At 46.3% G+C, this 15,082-nt stretch overlaps 1 protein-coding gene across 1 annotated transcript in view; it reads left to right on the top strand.

The window, feature by feature from the left end:
- BEAN1 (brain expressed associated with NEDD4 1) overlaps positions 1-15,082 on the top strand; it is a 51,921-nt gene that overhangs the window by 27,450 nt on the left and 9,389 nt on the right. Inside the window, exons 4-5 of the mRNA XM_083753533.1 lie at positions 13,011-13,220; positions 13,998-14,130. Coding sequence (XP_083609659.1) covers positions 13,011-13,220; positions 13,998-14,130 — 343 coding nt within the window. The remainder of the gene's footprint in view (positions 1-13,010; positions 13,221-13,997; positions 14,131-15,082) is intronic.

Raw genomic sequence — 15,082 nt, 5'->3', positions numbered from 1 at the left:
TGGGAAGCTGGCCAGCATAGCGGAATGCGGTCCCTGCTCTGTTCTGTGCCAGTTTAGTGCGGTGCATGGGAGCCAACCAAGCAGGCAGTGGGGGTCCCCGAGCAGGCAGCGGGGGTCCATGGGCTGGTTAAATGATGCCCATGGGCCATGAGCAGTTCACTGACACCCAATCCATTTCTGGACCCAACTCAAGGTGTTGGTTTTGACTAATACAGCCCTGCATGACTTGGGACCCCCACTACCTAAAGGATAGCCTCTTCCTATATGTATCTTGGCAACCCCCTAAATCAATAATAGAAGCCCTCCTTCAAGTGCCCCCTCACTCTGTCCGGTGGCTACAAGGAACAGGACCTTCCTGGTTGTGGCCTCTCAGCTATGGAATGCGCTCTCTCGGAACCTTCTTGCATCTACATTAATATATTTTTGGCACCAGACAACAACTTTTTGTTGTTGTTCACCCAGTCTTTATAGGGTGAACATATTGCTTTAGGGTGAACATACTGTTTCAGTTTTGTGGTATTTCTAGTTCAGTATTGAAATAAGTTTATTCCCTGTCAGTTGAATTGCTTTGTGTATCCGCTCTCGTGTTTTTATGACAGCTAATGTGTTTTAGAATTGTGTTGCAGTGCCTCAGGTATTGGTTTTGGTGCACAGTGGGTTGTATTTAAAAAAAAATAATGTTCAGCTGTAGTTTTCATCTGCCTGTTGTTCAGAGAACATGGCTGAAGCCTTCTCCAACCTTGTGCCCGCCAAATGTTCTGGACCACAACTCTCATCAGCAAAAAGACCTTTCCTGGCTGCCAGTTGCCCTCCTTCTGTGTATCATCAGGCTCTGGGAAAGAAAGTGTGATGTGGGGGTGACAGTGCAATGTGGCCCATCCAGCCCTGCCCCCTGTCATGCTCCTCAAGGTCTGCATTCTACAAATGTTGGATGCAGTTCTGTGTGCATCCACATGTTTGTGGGTAGAGTTTGTCCACCTGAGGAGGGACTCTAATTGGGCAGAGTCCTTGCTTGCATTGTGGAACATCCATATGTGCATAGAATTCCTTCAAACCATCCTTTGAACATCCAGGTGATAGGAGAACATTGTGATCTGTGCTAGACTAAAGTCCCCCGCAAGCCTGCTCCATGTGTTCATTCAGCTTGTGGAGGGGTTCATGTAGAAATCCCTTCTTTGATATCTCTCTCGATCTCCCTCTCTCTGAGGGTACAATTTTTTTATTCGGAATTTAGGGGTGAGCTTATCCAAGAGATATCTTTGTATCTCCTCCTCTCCACATTGTTTTGTTTAAAATCCAGTTTGAAGTAGCATTCTGAAGAACTTGAAAACTGGCTTTGCTGACTCGGGGCACCAGTCACTAGAAATGGATTATTACGCTCTTTAGCCGCTCAGCCGTTTTGATGGAGTTTGTGCAAGCGAATTCCCCAGTGGACTGAGCCCAAGAGAAAATGCAAAGTAATTTAGATCACACAAAATGAAGGTTATTTGGGTTATCTGGTGATGAAAATTAATAAATGATGAGGCAAAGTATAAACCTTTTAACCTCTGAAGCTCAGCGAAGGGAGAAATAACTTCAGACTTCTACTTAAACCCTCACAGCGATATTAGATGGGGTTTTGAAATTTTTATGGAATGTACACCAACCAAAATTGTACTATAAACAGAGACCAAGATAAAGGGTAAAATGCAATAAATAGCACTCAGTGAAACTGCTGAAACACTATCCTTACCTTAACCATGACATTCATTTTATTTATTTAAATGCATTTATAAACCACTTAATGTTAAAAAAAAATAATTACATGGTTATAGTCTAAAAAACAAACAAGGTGTCATTAAAACGTTAAAACAAAAACATAACCCAAAGCCAATAAAAGAGCAGTATAGAAATGCATAAAAACAAATAAAAGGGATATAATAGAGGACTCAGACACATGACACAGGATATGAACTTATGAGTTGGGGAATACATGGGCAAAAATTGCATATCAGCTTTCTCTCTCTAATTTCCTTCATGCAGTATTCATCCAAAGTAATCATTTCTTAGCTAAATGAAACAAACACAGTACTACTTCAAAGGGCCAAGAGCAACTTAATATGGAAAAATAAAGCTCCAGAATGTTTGCCAAAGCACATCCTGCGCCATAGAGAGATAAGATCAGGAATGTACTTTGGCACAATAATACAACACAGCTTTAACTTCTGAAAAATTGGGGAAAGGAATTAGAAAGAACAGCATATCAAAAACATGGGCATGCCTCACAAGGGCTTCTTGTAGGTTTGTGGTCAAGCGGTTTGTTCGGGTTTGTTGGTTTGCCACTGAGGAAGGCTATTTGGTAGAAATGCACCTGGCTGTGGAAGACTGACTGTAGCAGATACCTGTCTAGCGCTAACTGTGTATGTTATTCCACCCTGGGGTGTACGGATTATTCTGAAAACAATAAAGCATGTTTAGTATGCACATCTAATAGTATATTTACATTCATCCATTGGCTGTTGTGTATTGTGAATGGTGATGTAACCATTGACTGCTGTTGGCTTATGTCACTCTTTCTGGATTGCATGTTCCTACCCATAAAACTATTCCATTTCTACATCAACCTGCAATTTCTTAATCATCTCAAAATGTTTAAATGCAGATTTAAAAGGTGTTTAAACATTTAACCTAAGAACATAAGAGGAGCTTGCTGGATCAGACCAATGGAATCTTGTCCAGAATCCTGTTTTCACAGTGGCCAACCAGATGCCTGTGGGAAACCCACAAGGAAGATTTAAGAAAAGGAGACCTCTCCCCTCCTGTGGTTTCCAGCAGCTGCTATTCAGAAGCATTTCTGCATCCAAGTGCAGATTCAGAGAAATGCAAAATCCAGTGGATAGCTGAATTCTGATCTGCACATTAGTCTAGAAATTACAGATCAGATCAGACCATTACATTTAGCAGTTCACGTATATCAAATTCCTGAAGCATTCCTCCTCCCAGCAGCCTTCTGATTTTGTGAACACAAATTCTTCCTGCACATCCGTGGAATAATTCATCTGAAGACTAAGTGCCATCCACACTGTTGGAGGTTAAGGCTACCGGTCAAGATTGTTAAATGCAATCTCTAGCAATGCAATACATGCAACTGAAGACCAGCTTCTAAAGAACTATTGTGGGAGAGGGGGGTCTATTACCTGCACATCTTCCTTGAGGCCTCTGGTTGGCCATTGATCCTATAACAAGGAAGTTCAATCTTCAGTTATGGATCAGAGAGAAAACTTTCTGCTGGTTTTCCCCTTTACAGAGCAGATCTTGTTTCAGCATGCAGGTTGTGAGAGCAACGTTACTGGTAACAATATGTGCATCTTGGTGTATAGATGATTAATCAAAGTTGTAATGAAAGCTGGTAACAATCTGCTTTCCACATTAATGTTGGCTTGGTAACGCATCCCAGTAACAGCCTGTGATAAGATGTGTTTGTGTGTATTTATATATATGTGAAGCAAGTAGAGCAGGTTTGTTAGAATGGTTGACTTGCTTATTTTTGGTGCTCACATATTTTTAGAACAAAACGAGTCAGAGTCGGGGGGGGGGGACGCAACGGTGTGCCACTGCAGTGAGTCAGGATGACATTTTGCACATCACAGACACTACCCAGTTTCAACATTGGTAAAAATATTTAAAGAAACTGTCATGTCAGCACTAGAGAGGAAATATTACATTTATCCTCCCAGCGTGCAGCTTGGTGGAGGAGGGGAAGCTGGCACCCTTAATACATCAAATGGGGGCAATATTGTTGTATAAGGAATGCAGAGAGGACATGTATAGGGGGCACAGCTGAAAATCATTTGGTGAGATTTGCCATGCCCCAGTCCTCAGACATCTCAGATAGTAAATATAAGGCAGAGGGGACTTCTTACCTGGAGTTTTTATCTGCCATCCATTCAACTGACAGAGGTAGGTGGAGACCTCCAGGTATCCCACCTGAGGGAAGGCAAAGCCAAGCCTATGCTGTTGGAGCCACTCCAGATCTAGGGGCTGCACGCGTCCACGCAAAGGGCGCCCCCCGTTTTAAGCGGGGAGTGGTCACTGCCATCCATTCTTTGCTTCTGGATTTCTCTGAACTGCATGGTTTCTGTTACTCATTGTAACAGAGGCTTTACTACAAAGAGAATCTCAAGTATCACATTCCTTTCTGGACGCCACATGTTAGCAGCGGGCAAAGGCAAGAGTTGGCAGAGCAATGAGCACATTTTCCCCCTTCTAAAGTAGGCTAGTGTCTCCATACACAGATTGACATAGCCCTCTCTATCCTCCATCCAGACAAGCAAGAGACATGATCAGAACTCAGTGACACATTCCAGCCCGGTCAAAGCACTCAGGGAGCCAGGCAGGACATGGAGAGAGTCCTGGGAGTCAGAGACAGACACCTGAAGGGCTACATTTGGCCCCTGGGCTTTAGATCCCCCACCTTTTGCAATAGATGCTCAAGGTGTTTTTTCTTCAAAGTGAATGGTGAATAAATTAGCAGTGCTGTTCTGCCTCTCCTTCATCCTTTAATCAATTTGAATTTTTGTTTTACTGTGAGACTTTACAGTTGAACATGCAGCAAACACAGCATGAGAATTTTACTGATGAGCCAAGGATTTATTCCTTGCTGCAGAGCCTAATAAATAGTGAATAATCGCTTTCTTTTTTTAAAAAAGATAGGTGCACTAGCAAAGCGTGCTGAGGAACACATTGTTCACTGACGACGTTCCATCTTTTATGCAGCAGAGTAGCAAAACGCCATTCAGAGTCAGAGGAAATGAGGCCATAACTAATGTCGCCAGCGATCATTATGACAGGGGTCATAAATTCATACATGATCCTTCCTGTCTCACTTTGCAGAATTCATAAAAAAAAAACTTTAACACTTTGGGTAGATTTGATTTCTCTTTGGTAGCTGAGTTTTTGTTTTAGAGTGGGACTTTTTCAAACCAATGTGTGATGGGATAGTGAGCTGCTTGTGCGTAAAAGCTTGATCCCTCTGGGGTTTGGCTGGTCATCCAAACCGAGGCACTAACGGAGCCCCCAAAGCATGACTCCGTCAGTCGCTGGTAGAATCTGACAGTGGGCGTCTACGGAATTTACGCCAACATAAAAGCTGTTTGACGGACATGCGCCTTCGTGACTCTCTGCGTGACAGTTTCCGGCGAAGGGTGGGAGTTCCTAACGGGGGTCTTGTTACCTCTTCGCTATTCTCACTAGAAGTATCCCAGAGCCTCCCCTCCGCTGTGACTCCTGCACTCCCCCTGCTGGTTCCTTCCTCTGCTGCAGATTCTCTCCTATTCTCCTGGAGCCTGTCCACCACCCGTCCCTCTGATGGCAGTTCCCTGACATCCACCTCCCCCCCAGGGCCCCCTTCACCCCCTCCCGCCTCCTCTCCCACTGGCGGTGAGGGCGGAAAGCCCCTGAAGGAACTCTCCTCGTCGTCCGAGGATTCAAACACTTCTAGCCACGGCGTACCGTCTCTCTCCCCGTCTTCCTCTTCTTCGTCGGAGTCGGCTTCCTCACCCACCCCTGACTCTGGGAACCCTTCAAACTCTCCTTCCTCATCGGTGGTCCCAAAGTGTTCCCTTCTAAATCGTGCCACGGGTTGCGGTTTTCTTGGGAAACGCTGATGAAATGTTTCTATTAAGACCTCGTCATTGACTACCTCTGCTGGTACCCAAGTGTTTTCCGACTCTACTTCCCCCTCCCATTCTACCAGATATTCCACCTGATTCCCCTTCCACCTGGAATCAATGATTCCTGCCACGTTCATGTCGCGCTCTCTCTCTTCTATCACGGGCGTTTGGGTGGCCTCTCTCTCACGCTCCCCCCACTCACGTCCCTCTCGGTACGGCGACAGTAATGACCTGTGAAATACTGGGTGTAATTTCATGTGACTGGGCAGCCTGAGTTTGAATGCTACTGGGTTGACCTGCTGTATGACCTCAAAGGGTCCCAATCTTTTGGGTCTCAATTTCTTACTCCCGCCCTTGAACGGTAGTCCTTGGGTGGATAACCACACCCGGTCTCCCACCCTTATAGTTTCACCTTCCCTCCTATTTCTGTCTGCTTGCTTCTTATATTCTTCCTTGGCTTTCTCTAAGTTAAGTTGAAGCTGACGGTGGATCGCTTCCATCTCTTCAAAAAAATATTCCGCCGCCGGCACGCTCCACCTCTCCCCTCCCTCTCCTGGGAATGCCCGGGGGTGACACCCATAATTTGCCAGAAAGGGACTCATCCCTGTGGACACGTTCTCCGCGTTGTTGTAGGCAAATTCTGCTAGAGGTAACTTATCCACCCAATCATTTTCTCTGTCTTTTACATAACACCTCAGGTATTGTTGTAAAATCCCGTTTGCCCTTTCCGCTTGCCCATTTGTTTCTGGGTGCCGGGCAGTTGAGAAATTGAGTTCTACGTGCAGTAAGCTCATAAGTTTCCTCCAGAACCTGGAAGTAAATTGTTTCCCTCTGTCGCTCAAAACCCTCAAGGGGGCGCCATGCAACCTAAAAATATGTTCTACAAACAACTTGGCGGTTTCCTCCGCTGTGACCGCATGTGAACAAGCTATAAAATGACACATCTTGGTTAATAGATCTACCACCACCATGACAGCTGTTTTGCCTTTGGATTTTGGCAGGTCCGTCATAAAATCTATGGATACTGCCTCCCATGGCCTTTCTGGCGTGGGTAAGGGTTGTAATAGCCCCGCTGGCGCCACCCTCTCTCCTTTCGCTCGCTGGCACCTGTCGCAACCCCTGACATATTCCCGTACGTCCTCCCTCACCTTGGGCCACCAAAACTCCCTGGTAACCAACCACATGGTTTTGTGCTGTCCAAAATGTCCCGCTGTGGGGCTGTCATGCAACTGCTTGAGTACTCTGCCCCTCAGTTCCCCATCAGGTATGTACAGTGCCCCTTTGTAATACAACGCCCCGTTCTTTTCTTCAAACCCCCCTGTGTTCTCCTCTGTCCTCCTGAGCTCTCTGAGTTTCTCTTGGGCGTATTCATCGTTCTCAGTACCCTCTATCAGTTCCCTCTGCCCCACCAATGCCGCCCCACACACCCAGCGGTCTTCAGGGATTACATGCCTTGCCTCAGGCGCTCCCTCCCCCTCTAAGTACTCAGGTTTCCTGGAAAGAGCGTCCGCCCTCACGTTCTCGGAGCCGGGCACGTAACGAATCTCAAAGTGGAATTTGGAGAACTCCTGGGCCCATCGCACTTGTCTCTGGTTCAGCACTCGTGCTGTTCTCCAGTATTCCAGATTTTTGTGGTCAGTTCGGACTTGAACCTTGTGCTGCGCCCCAATCAGCAAGTGCCGCCATTTCCGGAATGCTTCATGAATGGCGAGCAGTTCTCGGTCGTATACTGTGTAGTTCCTCTCGGATTTGTTCAACTTCCGCGAGAAGAATGCACACGGTCTCCATTCAGACGTATCTTTTCCCGGCTGGAGAAGAACGGCCCCCACCGCTCGGTCTGACGCGTCAGTCTCCACTCTCATTGGTTGTTGTAGATCCACGTGCAAAAGTTGCTCTTCCAACGCAAACGCCTGCTTTAAACGTTCGAACGCCCGCTGCGCTTCTTCCGTCCAAACAAATTTCTTTTTGCTACTAAGACAATCCGTGATGGGCGCTGTTAAATGGGCAAAGTTTTTGATGAACTTCCTATAGAAGTTTCCGAAGCCCAGGAACCTTTGCACGTCCTTCTTGGTCTTTGGTGTTTTCCATTCCAGTACCGCTTGAACCTTGCTGGGATCCATGGCCAATCCCTTGTCAGACAACCGGTACCCCAGGAATTCCACCTCCCTGGTATGAAACTGACACTTCTCCAGTTTCACCCACAGCCGGTTTTCTCGCAGCTTGCTCAGTACCTCTCTTACATCTCGCACATGCTGCTCCTCATTCTCTGAGTACACCAGGACGTCATCTAAGAACGCTACGCAGTTCTTGTAGAGCAGTGGCCCCAGGACGTGATTCATGAATGATTGAAAGCAGGCGGAGCCCGCTTGTAATCCGAAAGGCATAACCCGGTACTCAAAAGCCCCCAAGGGGGTGAACATAGTGGTCTTCCACTCATCCCCCTTTCTCACACGTATCAAGTTATATGCCCCCCTAAGGTCCAGCTTGGTAAAAATTTTCCCTTTTCTCACCCGTGTTAGAATGTCATCAATTCTAGGCATAGGGAAAGTCACTGGTTCTGACACTGCATTTAGGGCCCTGAAATCACATACAAGCCTGGGCTTGCCCGTGTTTTTTTTGTCCACAAAGAACACTGGGCTGCCCCCCACCGCTCGTGACTCTCTGATGAAACCTCGCTTGAGGTTCTTGTCAATGAACTCCCTTAACTCCTGCATCTCACTGTCTGACATTGCATACAGCTTGCCCACTGGCAATTGTGCTCCTGGGAGTAAGTTAATTTGACAGTCAAAGGGTCTGTGCGGGGGCAGTTTATCTGCTTCTTTTTCGCTGAATACGTCAATCAAGTCAGCGTATTGTGGTGGCACCCTCCCCTTGTCCATCACTTCCATCCCTGCTAGAGTGGCCCTGGCCCCTGCCTGAGCCTCTCCCTCCTTGCAGTGTTCTAGGCAATGTGCTGATCCAAAGGAAACCACTCTCTGATGCCAGCCTACTAGCGGATCGTGTAGTGCCAGCCAGCTCATTCCCAAGATAATAGGAGCTCCTCCCAAGGTGGCTACGTTAAACGCTATCAGTTCTGTGTGTCTTGCCACCCTCATTATCATTGGTACAGTTTGTTGGTTCACTTCTCCTCCCAACAGCTCCCTCCCATCAATCGTGGTAACCTGCAAAGGCTTACTTAATGGGATAGTCTGTATCTGGTGTTCAGCTGCAAACTCCTTACTCATGAAATTACATGAGCTACCTGAATCCAATAGCGCTTTTATCTTCAGTGGGTGTCCGTTTGCCAGTTCCAGCAACACCTCTATCACAAGCGCTGGTCTTGGAGGTTCCGGCGTGGGCACATTCACTACTCCCTGGCCTGGCTGCTGTGCCCTGATGTTGGCAACCAGGCGTTGGCTTTTACTTGCTCCGTGATTTCTTCTTCCTCCTTCCCCCCAACAGTTCCCGCCATCCCTTGCCATTCCTTCCTTTGCGGACAGACTCTGGCAAAGTGACCTGGCTGTTGGCAGAGATAGCATCTCTTGCCGCTCTTTCCCTCCTTCTTCCGCCCTTCACTGGTGTTTGAAACTGCGCGCGCGCGCGCTGTTCCAAGTTCCATCGGCTCTGCTGGCGGGAAAGGCTGCTCCGGAATCTCTGGAATGCGGAAGTCCTTCCAACGTTCCCCCTTTCCTTCCCGCTTTTCCATAGCTCTAGCCTCCTGGCGTGCTCCTATGGACAGCGCTGATTTAGTCAGCTGATCCATAGACTCCGCCCTAGGCGCCCGGGAAAGTTCATCTTTCACTGCCGGAGAGAGACCTTCTTCAAACAGCATTTGAATAGGTTCACTAGCAAGGTCCCACCCTAGTCTATGAATCAGCATGGTGAACTCAGTCCAGTACTCACGTACAGATCGGCTCCCCTGTTTACACGCCATTAACTGTCTGCGCACCACCCCCTGCTCGATCTCGCTGGAAAACATCAAGTCCATGGCGCGAAAAAACTTCATAGTGTCCTTTAAGATTTCATTATTGGCTGCCATCAGGGGCCGAAGCCAGTCCTTCGCCCCTCCCTCTAGATGGCCAATCACGTACGCCACTCTAGAGTTCTCATCGGGGAAGTCATCAAACAGTAGATTGAGAGCATATTGCATCTCTGTCCTAAAGGCTTGATAGTTCCTGGGATCCCCCCCAAATTTCTGCACCAATCCAGGCACCCGTCTGGCAAGTGGGGTGGTTTTCCCTTTATCCGCATCTTGAGCCCTCCTCTCCTCAAGCCTCGCCGTTTGCAGCGCCAGCTGGACCTCCAACGCCCTGTACCTTTCTTCCAGGCTTGGACCTGCTCCAGCTCCAGCTCCTGCTCCTCCGGTTCCGGCTGGTTCGCTCATGATGCCCTCTGTTTGCACAAGCTGCTTTCAAAGACTGTCAGATTGCTGTGATGGGATAGTGAGCTGCTTGTGCGTAAAAGCTTGATCCCTCTGGGGTTTGGCTGGTCATCCAAACCGAGGCACTAACGGAGCCCCCAAAGCATGACTCCGTCAGTCGCTGGTAGAATCTGACAGTGGGCGTCTACGGAATTTACGCCAACATAAAAGCTGTTTGACGGACATGCGCCTTCGTGACTCTCTGCGTGACAGTTTCCGGCGAAGGGTGGGAGTTCCTAACGGGGGTCTTGTTACCTCTTCGCTATTCTCACTAGAAGTATCCCAGAGCCTCCCCTCCGCTGTGACTCCTGCACTCCCCCTGCTGGTTCCTTCCTCTGCTGCAGATTCTCTCCTATTCTCCTGGAGCCTGTCCACCACCCGTCCCTCCGATGGCAGTTCCCTGACACAATGTGTATGTGATTTCGAAAGTAAACAGAGATTTTTGAGGTGAGGGAAGATTAGGGCAGAATCTACTTACAGCACAGCAAAGATGAGCAAAACTAAAGAGGCATTCAGGCACCACTACTCCGTTTTCCCTATGTCTCCTAACCTAATAATTTTTTGCATCGTATGTGATCTTTCACACAACATATAGAAGTCACTTTTGGAAATCTAGCAGAAGTTTAGCACTCATGTCCATGTTAACTGCTTCCAGAATAAATCTGTTTGCAACCCCATTAACCCAGAAAAATCGCAGGACAAAATCTGGGGCAGAATATTCTTTCCTAACTTCAGGTGGGCCAGCAGAAACCACAACTGATGTCAACAAACAAAGCCACCCTGACCTATTCACTGGAATTATTGCAGTGCCTGGAAATGGTTTATGGAAAGGGACCTGAAGCCCCGTTAAAAAAGCTTGCATGAGTTCAGAATGGTTTTTCTGCCGGAGAAAGGGGGCGAGGGGCAGCATCATACACCATGTGCCGCTTTGCCTCCCAAGTGATTTGTTTTGCTGTAGCAATATTTATCATCTTGATGAAAGATGCCCTGGCTCTGAAGATTGGAAGGGTTTTTTTTGTTTTGCTTTGTTTTGTTTACCTGCTTAATTTGAAGCAGCACCTATACAAGGTACTGTGACATCAACATAATAACCTGAAGCCAGAGGCATCTGAAAAGATTTATTTCCAGAGCTCCTTTGCGGTGACACGCTTTTTTGCTTCTGACATTCTCAATTTGCAGGCCACTGGTGATCCAATCTGATTCCTTCTGACTCTTTAATAAGGATGTCAATGCACCAGGCGGAGGCCATTATCTGATAGCTGCATGGAAATAAGAGGCAGAGTTAGTGATCTCAAGGGGTGGCCAGCTCTTTCGCCTCAGATGAGCTAGTCAAGGTCACCGGAATGGTAGATTTTCTGTCTATTAGCTTGTGTCGTACTTCCTTAAATATATCCCTTTTGAGAGCACCTGAGGAAACGTTTATTAATTGCTGCATGGGGTGTTAATGCAGGGACTTAGCATAAAAATAATTTTAGGCTGCCAGCTGCACATTACAAGTGAAATTGGAATGCAAATGGAAGCTTACAAATCACCCAGGAGACAGTGTACCACAGCCTAGGTAAATATTACTAACATCAATGGGACTACTTGTGAGTAAATTTGCATAGTTGCAAAATGGGGAATTTGGCTATATCTTCCCCAGGCACCTTTGTTAAGCAGGCTAAAGAGATCACTGGTGGTCTTATTTTCACAGGGTGTGTAGCACGAGGGATGAGGGATTGTGTTGTGATTGGCTGTTGAGATCCATCAAATCCTGAGTTCTCATGTGCCACTGTGGACATATCAGTGGGGTGGGGGGAACTTGGTAAAATTCGTTTCTGCTTCTTCCATTGCCTCTTATGGAGTTAAATTTCCTTACACCTTCCCTTTTGGTGGTGTCAATTCCATCTGGTTACATGAGCATTGCCAGTGGCCGGTGAGGGTTTGGGTGTGATGAACCTGTGTCTGCCCCTCACTGCACCCTTTCCCTGAATTTGCGCACTCCATTTTCATCCTGTTCAGTATATCCCATTGGTGAGCAGCTGGGTTTTCATAGAAGAAGAAGAAGAAGAGTTTGGATTTGATATCCCGCCTTTCACTCCCCTTCAGGAGTCTCAAAGCGGCTAACATTCTCCTTTCCCTTCCTCCCCCACAACAAACACTCTGTGGGGTGAGTGGGGCTGAGAGACTTCAAGGAAGTGTGACTGGCCCAAGGTCACCCAGCAGCTGCATGTGGGGGAGTGGAGACTCGAACCCGGTTCCCCAGATTACGTGACTACCGCTCTTAACCACTACACCACACTGGATGTGGGTTTTATGTTAACATGGGCTCCTTTGTGTGTCTGCCCCTCAAAACAGTAGCTCTTTGGAGCAAATGGGCCTACTATGTTGTAGTATGAGATGTGGGAAAAATTTGGTTCAGTTTGCATTTAAAGGTGAACCTACAAAATCCACACTTCCCAAAACAATCTGCAAACCAAAACACAGCTATCCTTTGAAACTGGCACTTCATTGAATTCTGCAGTGCCATTCTCCAACCAAGTAACATGTACAAAAATGCATATACTGGGGTAAAGGGTGGATTAAAATGCATATATTTGTGAAAATATCATACAAACATGCATTTTATTAGGGGGCATTGCTTTGCACAATTGTGTGTATTAGTGAATGGACTTTAGCTGGTGATGGAAGGACTGTAGCTCATTGGTAGGAATCTGCTTTTAATGCAGAAGATCACAGGTTCAATCCCCAAGTAGTAAAAAAAAAGTGTGTATTAGGTAAAATTGCATGCAAAAGTTCATACGAGAGAATAGTTGTTTTTTCATGTAAAAAAATCATGAACTGATGTGGATATGTGGAGAATTAAACTGAAGACTGGAAAAATTAAGAACTGAGAGAAACCAAAATAAACCAATTTGCCCATCCCTACCAGTAGTATCGCCTCAACTCTCTCTCTTCCTCTCTTCCTCACTGGTGTGTAGCAATTTATCTGAACCAGACCATCCCCATCACTGAGTTTACCCACTTCACTGAAGGCAAGGCTGACACTAGCATGTCGGATTCTTCTGTGCTGGTAGCTGGTGTAGTGATTGGAGCAGTTCTCTTCCTTTCCTGCGTGGCCATCATCATCGGCAGCCTGCGAAAGAATAGGTGCTTTCAACATCTCCAGCTGAGAAGAGATGCCAGTTACAGTAAGAGAACTGTTCTGATTTTTTAAATAACTTCTTCAAAAATATAGATGTTCTGCAAACGTTTCCAGTGTGTTTTCCCACCAGCCCCTTTTCATTCTGTTGCTGTCAAGCTTAGTTTGCAAACTAGATACAGCAAAGCCAGGCTTTGTGTGTTTGAACAGGGCCTTTCCACTGGATGGAGTGATGCGGCTGATTTGGGGTGGCATGGAAGGGTACAAGTCATTGGTTGTTTGACTTACATTTATTGCTTTGTACTCCCAGGGAGAAGCACTTGTAGGATTTTCTGCCTCAGGTGCCAAAGTAACTTGGAAAGCATTGGGTACCAGGGTGCTTTAAATGTATGGTGTGTATGAGACCCTAGCGGCATGAAAATAACCTGGGATTGGTGGGGAAAGGCGTAGAGACCAAGGCAATTCACCAGTTTCCAGAGATGATTTAAGAATTTCATCCATTCAAGAGCTCTCAGTCAAACATGCTCTGCAGGGGTCTGGTTATCCAGAATGGTTTATCAATCCCTCTTCCCAGGGAACTCATCAATTGTAGCTTTGTGAAGAGAATAGAAGTCTGCTAACAACTCTTGACACGCTTAGAGTTCCCAGGATTCTTGAGGGGGAGTCATGGCTGTTAAAAGCAATATGAGAATGCTTTTTTAAAATGGGTGGTGCAGATGTGATCTGGGGGGGGGGGGGTTAGGTCTGAAAAGCAGCATACAAATTTTAAATCTACAAAATGCCTGTTTGCAGTGTTGTGGGACCAGTATTTTCTTCTTTCTTCCAGCTCCAGAATGCTTCTACGGCGGCTCAGTTGGAGAACTAAGATCCAGTTGCATAGAGGAGTTCCCTCCAGCCTTCTATTTCAGCACTTATGTGGAGACACAGGTCAATGTCACCTGCCCCGACTCACCTCCCCAGTAAGCACCTTTTGAATGCATTTTTATTACTGGGATGAATGGTGTGGAAATGGGAGCTCTGCTGGGCTCAGTCCCAATGTTCTTCCACCAGAATATGCTCTCAGCGTTGAGTGTGGGTGAGAGACACAGGCAGGGTCTCCAAACCCCAGTGGCTGCTATAAATGATGTGGGAGAAACAGGTGATGGTAAGGCAATAAAGACCTACAGGTGGAAGTCTGAGCTGTGAGCAGTGATGAGGGCAAAGGCAAGTTTCAGGGATGGAGTGGGACTTAGGTCACATGGTGCATTTGAAACACATTTATACCACTTTTAACAACCATGACGTGTTAAGGGTGCTAAGAGCTGTAGTTCTGTGTGGGGTAAACTACACTCCCCAAGATTCTGGCAACCTTGAAATTATTGGCTATAATAAAAAATACAATAATTGAAAATATTAAATTATTACAATTTTATTTATTAAATCATTATATTTGTATAATTTGTTTTAAGAACTTAAATGAAACAAAAAACTTTTTTCCCCAAATGCTTTCAATAGGTTTTATCCATCTAAGGCCTACTCAGAATTGAGGAACCAGAGCCTAGGTTAGCCATACCCATTTAACTTCAGTGAGTCTACTCTGAATAGGACTAGCATCAGATACCACTCAATGTATTTAACTGGTTTGGGGGTTTTTTGTTTTGTTTTTTGTTTTGTTTTAATTGTATCTTTTGCTATTTTGTTTTTTTTTGCTGCCCTGGACTCCTTCGGCAGAAAGCGGGGAGAATGGACATTTAATAAATAAATAACTGGGGTGGCTGTAGCTATCTTCCTTTTATAGATTTCCATTTGTTGCTCTTCTGCTGAGCACACGGTAGTTACAGCAACTTGTCAGGATAATAGATGGTCTCTCTCGTTTAGCTCTCCAATACAGTGGTACCTTGGGTTATGAACTTAATTCGTTCCGGAGGTCCG

Source organism: Podarcis gaigeae (assembly GCF_964106915.1).
Source record: "Podarcis gaigeae genome assembly, chromosome: 8".
Lineage (NCBI taxonomy): Eukaryota > Metazoa > Chordata > Lepidosauria > Squamata > Lacertidae > Podarcis > Podarcis gaigeae.
Note: the sequence above shows the minus strand (reverse complement) of the source record. Positions and strands in the feature narration are given on the sequence as shown.